Genomic DNA, 7,856 nt, shown 5'->3' with positions numbered 1-7,856 from the left:
AGAGAGAGAGAGAGAGAGAGAGAGAAAGAGAGAGAGAGAGAGAGAGAGAGAGAGATGTGCAGTAAGTAAGTGTTCACAGTGTACTTCATAACAGCCATAACATTGTCACAACATTGATCATGAACGCTGTACAGGTGTGAGTGATGGTTGGTTCTACAGTTGTAGGGCGACTTGGGCCAGTAAAAAGCCTTTTTGCGCCCAACACATTGACTTTATTTAAGTAACAACCGTATGTAACTGTATTGTAATTTCAAAAGGAATCGTTTAATTACAATAAAAGAGACGGCAACAGTATCAACATTACTTTAGATGGAAAAATAAGCATATCGAATAACCTCTGCTTAAGTAACCGCTTTCATTTCTGAAAGACGAGATACTTGTTCATTAAAAACAACAGTAGGTTCCTATGACAGAGTGTTAAAATGTTTTTAAAACCATAGACTTACATCAATGGCATTCGAGAGCCTGTCTAGATAATATCATATTTTCCAGAAGACGAGACAAAATCTAAAACTGCCCGTTGCACAGACCCATACATAATATTGGGGCCCAACACTGTTACTAATGAAAACAAATCATCAACCTTAAGTACAAGCAGTTCTGAGATTGTGTCGAATGTTATTGTGCCCATGGCATGTAATTAGAAAATGTTCGATATTTTCTGGCGTTTCCAAATTGCAATGGCCACATTTAGAAGAAACCGCTTTGTCTATAATACTCCTGTGAGCATTGAACCCACAGTGTCCAAGTCTAAGTCGTGAAAGAATAACCTCATCACGCCTTTAACGACGACGAATTTTATGTCCAGCTTTCAAGGATGGTCTAAGTTTGTACATATGACGTCCGGTATTCCCTGTATCCTACATCTGTTACCAACTCATTGTAACAGATTTCAATAAAACAGTTTCAAAATCTTTGGGGACTGGTTGAAATTCAGACAAATCAGCTTGCAGATATGTTTACAGGTAAGTCCTCGAAAATGTCATTGATCATGATATTGAAGAAATCTGGACTTATTACACTTCTTTGTGGGGTACCGTTTTCAATCATATGCACGCCTGATAGTTCTTGACTAATGCGAACTTGAATAGTTCTTTCAGACAGAAAAGACCATATCCACTTGAACATGTTACCTCTAATTCCAAGTTTCCGCAATTTAAAAAGCAAACCATTTCTCCAAATCATGTCATAAGCCTTTTCGATATCCAGGAACACACACAACATGAATTCCTGACAGCATAAAGCTTTCTGTCCTTCTGTTTCCAGACGAACATGCTGATTATACATGGACGCCCCTTTCGGAATCCTGACTGGATGTGTGTCAGAAGCTCATTTCGTTCAAGATAATAGTTCAGTCGATTAGTAACTATTCTCTCCATAATTTTACATAACTTAGAGGTGGGAGAAATCGGTCTGTATGATGCAGGAAGCGAAGGAGCGTCACCTGGTTTGGGCACTGGACCTATTATTGCATGTCTCCATGTTCTAGGCAAGGATCCACAACGTCAGCTTAAGTTCAACAGTTCCCGAATAACAGCTACAGCACACTCTGGCACATGTTAAAACATTTCATAGCACAACTCATATGCCCCTGGCGCCGAATTATGTGTTCTTGATATGGTTACTTCCCAACATGGCAGAATACATTTCAGGCAGAAAATGTGCTTCAAAGGTTTGCTTATATTTTCTGAATTCATGACAGTAATTGTCAGAAGTGCTAACAGATTTAAATTGTTCAACAAGAGCATTTACCTTCTGACTCTTTAATATGAGTTCTCCAGCTTCGCCCATTGCCGGTAAGGGTGAATGGTTATTATTACCACTGATTGTTTTCACCTTGGATCGGATACTAGTTAATGGTGTAAATCTATTAATACTAGCTATAAATTCCCTCTATCTTAATCGTTTAGTACTCCGAACAATACGCTGGAAGGTAGCTCGTTTCTTACGAAAATCAGCTAGGTCACATGGCAAAGGCGAATGGCGAACTTTATTAGATGGACTCTTCTGCAATTCTGATTAATTGTGTTATGATATTTTCATTAGACATATCGACATCACCATTTATTAGATCGGATGTAATATGTTCAGCATACATGCTAGAAAATAATGCACAATTAGCCTTCTTTAATTTCCACCGAGGAACACTATCACAAGAATCACGATATGGTCGGATCTGAATTTCAGTTAAAACTGTAAAATGGTCACTACCTAACGCATATTCCTGGTATACATTCCAGTTATACTTACCAGGTATTGGTGATGATATCATTGATGTGTCTAAGGGAGAAAAATTCCATTTGCCAAGATCCATGCTGGTCATTTTACCATCGTTTAAGATGACAAGATCTGAATTATCCATCATTCATCTCAACGTGTGCCTCCTTCAACAGGTCACTAGGAACATCGATGTGAAGATGTATTTTTGCCGCCGACACAAGACGACTCATCTGTTCCTCCTTGGTTGTTGCATTAAAGCATCCCGAAAATAACCTCAAACAAGAAAGCTAAAAAGGTTTGAGGAGAAGTACTAAGGAATGGATTGGCTACTTGTACAGAGCTAACTTGAGCTGTATCAGCTGGATTTGATACACTCTGGTTTGAATCAGACTCTCGTAACTGAGTTTTACAATTACCGCTAGGCTTAGACCCTGATCTATCTGTAAAGGGAACATGACAGATTTCAACTGGTGATTTCGAGGCTTGTACTGACACAGATCGAGAATTCTGAGCGGTGGTTACAGATGCTGCATAAGTTTGAGTCGGAGTGGACTTGACTATACGAGCTGCTTCCGCATAGGACAGTTTTCTCTCTACTCGTAGCCTTTGCACAGATACAGCCTGCTTGTACCTCTCACACCCCTTGTAGGCAGCGTTGTGTCTACCACCACAATTCCAGCACTTGGATAAATGTTCTGAACAATTTTCTATATTATGTTCACCACTGCACCTTGGACATTCAGGCTTTTAACTTTTACATCTGGATGAAACATGGCCAAACTTCTGGCAATTGTAGCATCTAATTGCTCGTGGGATATACAGAAGCACACGAATGGATTGATTATACATCCTAACACATTCAGGTAAATGTGGTTGAGAAAGTAAGTAGAATGGGGGTAGTAAGTTCTTTTTCTTTCCCACGCAAAAGACTTTGGGCACATTTGACCTTTTGACTTACAACTCTTGACGTGAACACCGCAGATACATGCTACATTCATTGCAAGGTTACGTTGCTCAGCAGACCTACAATGTATCACTAAATCTCCCTTTCCAGTTTTTTATGGTTCACATCGCCAATGTTTTTTTTATGAATATCCCGAGCCAAAGCAATTGGATTCAAGGATGTCAAACGTAATCGTGGGTCAACAGAAGTAAAAATGACAACAGATTTAATAGGTAATGACTAATATATGTCGCCTCTTTTACGACTCGGTCATCCTCATGTTTTCATTTCAAACGTTTGGAAATCATCGACACATTCTCTGCAAATTCAACATCTGTCGAAGTTTCCTCAAATGAGGTAGAATGAATATCATCATCCCCATCCCCATCCCCATCCCCATCCCCATCACTGTCGCTCTCCATACCCAAATATATCAGTGACTAATACCAAATGAAGATTTCACGCTGACACAATGCGCGAAAACTGAGGCTACGTGGTATGGCGTGAGTGATTGAGCGGCAGGAGTTTCTTCCCTTGAACCGCTGTGAATCGATTAGAGATGGATATTGATAAGACACACTAACTAAATTACTGTAGCGACCACAACAAGTTACAACCAATCGTTTCTGGCTAGTAAACATTTAACTAAAGTCGATGCCCCATAATCAAGGAGGATAAGTACAACAAACTTTGTCTATAGCCTGAAACTTAAACCAAGAAATATTGATGAGATAATGCCCAGAGACAAACATTCTACTGGGCCTGCATCAAATACACCACTACGACTCGATTAAATAGTATACCATTTTACTTCAAAAGAAACGAGTGTGAAAATCTATGAGTCAACCAAATTCAATCTTCCTAATTCTGCAGTATGAAAACATCATTAAGGATTTTTTATGTGAAAAGTACAGCATCTCAGCTACTTGCAGAGAGATTAGTGATGTTATTTTGGTGCTATATGATGACGTCAAAATGTTCTGCACAAATCGATATGCAGCTAAGTGATATCACCCGTCGAGGCTACTTTTGGATGATGAAATCTACCTGTTGCACTCCGGTTGTACTCACAGATATGGCTGAGTAATTCATTTCGCATTTGAAAATATTCTTGAAAAGATATAATACAATGTACTTGAGGTAAGGACATTAATATGACAGGCGGTATTAACTTAACATCAATGTCTCAAAAACATTAAGTGAAATTAATTACGTTGAACAAAATTCATATATACAAGTGTCCATTGGATGACTGCCCTTATTATCAATATACTTCCGATTTGGCCGTTTTCTCGTACTCTTGTGGCCGCTTGACCAAGTCCGTTGGCGATTTTCGCGACACCACTGGCCGTTTCGTTGTCTTGCGTTCATTTAAAGAAAATCATTTTGAATTTCCATGAACACGTGTTCTAGTCTCGGTACCGCTCAGCCCTTCTCAGGACGTCCGAACATCATACATGTGGCATCCCCATTATTTGTCTCGAGAACAGAAGTGGACGTTTTTAAGACACAACATAGGGGAACCTGTTGTAGAGGTGTCACAAAGTATCGGAGCTAGTTAGACTAGTTGACGTCATCAGTGTGTGTCACCTGATGGTTACAACATCTCCAGGGTTGTAGCCTTTCGCTTTACTTGTGTCTGGGTGGTAACAAACGCGTCTGTCTCAGAGTCAGAGGTTGTGTGTGCAACTCGCTGTTCCTCCACATGGCCACGTTTATGCAACTTTCTCCACCTACAAAACATTGGAACATATGACGTAGAACAAAATGTACAATTAAATTTATGCCGCAATATATCATTCCCAAAGTCACATCTAGTCTTAAACTTTGATTTCACATTTTCTGTGTCTTATGATAACAATAGACATAAGTATTACGGACTTACCTGTAAATGACAAGTAGTGAAACAATTAAGATTAGAATGGCAACTGCGACGGTGACGGGTATTGCTATTTTTAGGATTCGAGAGTCATCTGAAAGACATTCATATGAGTGAGTGAGATAATATTCAACGTCACATCAGAAACATTTCTACAATATATGCATAAAAATTAATAAATTCAGAACATACAATTTAGAGTATCGCAGATGTTTACTTAAATCTAGCAAAAAGATATTACTGCAGAGTCACAAAACAGTATAAAAAACAGGCGGTTGATCAGCAGCAACTTGGAGGAGATCACTTTATTAGAGGTGATCTCAATTTAAAATTACTCACACGTTGCAAGAATATATACTCCACTATTAAAATGACGCAAAACGATTAAATTTGACCTATATACCCTCTTATAACGGCATAATTATGCGTGCATATACATATTGAGGTAGATATGCCTATACATGTTCTGCCATTATGCATGCTCCAGAGGCCATGCGAATTAGTATACTCATGAAGTAGGTACCTGTTTATCTACAGCCCAGCTGGCCAATATCTGGCTGTGTATTTTACCTGATGTACAGTATATATTTGCTTTACATTTTACATGTGACAAATATTGGCATGATTAAGTATACCTGAATAACTTTGACCAGAACAATTTGGCCAATTTATGGCTGTCAAATTTGCATTTCAACTAGATTTGGATTGAGGAATATTTAACGGGATTAATTTCCATTGTTTTGGTACAGTAAGGTGATGTCCCTTTCTTGTAATAAATATCCACACATACCTCTATCAATCCTGTTATCGCCCTCACTGGGATCTTCCAGAATAGTGTCAATACTTTCATCCGTCTTTCCAGGTTTATATATGAGGCACTCGCTATCGTTCTTGCGGCACTCCAGACAGTCGGGCTGACAGTGTCGGTCACACATATGTCCGTGATAACCAGCCTGACAGCCCTCTGTGCACTCTCCACTGATATCACAGAGCGAGTTGGTGCAGGTTGAACAACTTTTGTCACACTGTACACCCCAGTGACCAGACTCGCATAGAGAACATTCACCAGTATGTTGTTTACATCTCCTGCAACCAGTGGGACAAGATTCATTGCAGTAAGCGGATCTAAATCCGTCACCACATCCATCCCGACATACAGTGTAGTGGATGGTGTCGTCAAAGTAGCAGTTATTGTTTCTGCACTTGTCACTGCATCTTCTTTCACATGTCTCTCCGAAGAAACCTTTCTTGCACCCAAACGAACATTTTCCATGCTGGGAGCATTTGTTCAATGCACATTCTTCTGGGCAGTTTTCAGTGCACATGCCTCCTGTCCACCCATCCTTGCAGCCCCAAGCACATGAACCATCATAAAAGAAGCATTCTGAACGGAGACAGTTGTCGCTGCAGCGTTTGTTGCATTTGTCTCCCCACCAGCCGGAGTTACAAGCTTCGACACAATGTCCCGTGGTCCTTTCACAGTGGACTTTGTTGTCATTGCTTTTCCTACAGTTAGTTGGACATTCCAAGGAACAGCTCTCTGAGTACAAACCATCTGCACAGTGGACGCATATGCCAGTATGTCTGTCACACCCAGAATTGTCACATGTTGGGCAGTTTCGCCTACAGTCCTCGCCAAACCAGCCCCGCTCACAATACATACATGGCTTGGGGTCGTTTGATCTTAAACAGTGATTGCCGTATTGAGAAGCCTCTGAAATGAAATATTTCCTTTAAAAACAGGGAACAGGAACATTGTCATTTGGACAATTGCCGAGACCGAGAACAATTGTCACTGAGGATAGTTGTCACCTAGACATTTGTCACCGAGAACAATTGCTAGTGAGGACAATTGCCACCGGAAAGAAATGCCACTGAGGACAATTGTCGTCGAAAACAATAATTGCTACTGAGGTCAATTGCCAACAAGGACAATTGCCACTGTGAACACTTGTCACCGAGAACAATTGCCACCTTGGAACCTAAGAAGAACAAGCGATACAAGACCCATTCCTATACATCTCAGACATCAGTTTTGCGTGTTCAGAACAAAGTTGAATCATCTCAGTGCAATCAAACAACTTAAACCCGTATCCACAGAAGATTCTCATTATACATATATTTAACAGAGATTAGAAACATGTTACATGACCGAGTGGATTTAGTAGATCTACATGCAGGAATGATATCACACCTGACTTGGAGAAAGTGATTTGTCATGGACAAAACTGCGTTCTGTTATATATGGCCGTATTAATCTGTTGTATCAGTGTGTTAGCTGGTAATGAAAGGACGCTACTCACCAACAATAGCAACCAGAATCAACATGGCGAGACACCAGGGCATGGCTGTTGTTTAATGACTTGGTCATGAGGTCGAGTAATCCAGGTTGGTGAACGTCTGTGACAAGGTAGACGTGAGAACCGTCGTATCAAAGCTCACAACATCCATTAACACGTTCTGATTGAAGGTTCATGTGTCGTTGAAAGTAAACACAATTCTCGTCCACCACACCTTTACATATCGACCATTGCAGTAATATATTCGGACATGGATGACGCTCCTTTACGATAGGAATTCTCACAACATGACCCCACCACGTAGAACAAGCGGCATAGTTCACCTGCCTATCTTATCAACGTTTGCTTATACTTGCGTTATCGCTATGTTAACACTGGGAGGTAGATAGCTACCACGGCACGAACAAGCCGACTTCTGGAGGTTAGCAATAGTGTTGGCATTGATATAAAAACGATCATTACTTGCCATTTGGTTGTCAGATGTACGCCTAGTGTGGGAATGTTTGTCAATGTT

The 7,856-nt window shown here is 40.3% G+C and overlaps 1 protein-coding gene across 1 annotated transcript; it reads right to left on the bottom strand.

The window, feature by feature from the left end:
• Positions 1–3,953: 3,953 nt before the first annotated feature.
• Positions 3,954–7,696, bottom strand: LOC137271366 (scavenger receptor class F member 1-like). Its single transcript, XM_067803988.1, has 4 exons — positions 7,346–7,696; positions 5,833–6,756; positions 5,049–5,136; positions 3,954–4,896 (listed from the first exon to the last, which is right to left on the bottom strand). The coding sequence occupies exons 1-4, from the start codon at positions 7,386–7,388 to the stop codon at positions 4,761–4,763; spliced, it is 1,191 nt and encodes a 396-aa protein (XP_067660089.1). The 5' UTR covers positions 7,389–7,696; the 3' UTR covers positions 3,954–4,760.
• Between the last annotated feature and the right edge of the window lie 160 nt (positions 7,697–7,856).

This window comes from Haliotis asinina, unplaced genomic scaffold, assembly GCF_037392515.1.
Source record: "Haliotis asinina isolate JCU_RB_2024 unplaced genomic scaffold, JCU_Hal_asi_v2 scaffold_121, whole genome shotgun sequence".
Classification (NCBI taxonomy): domain Eukaryota; kingdom Metazoa; phylum Mollusca; class Gastropoda; order Lepetellida; family Haliotidae; genus Haliotis; species Haliotis asinina.
The sequence above is the reverse complement of the archived record's forward strand: the minus strand, read 5'-3'. Positions and strand labels throughout refer to the sequence as shown.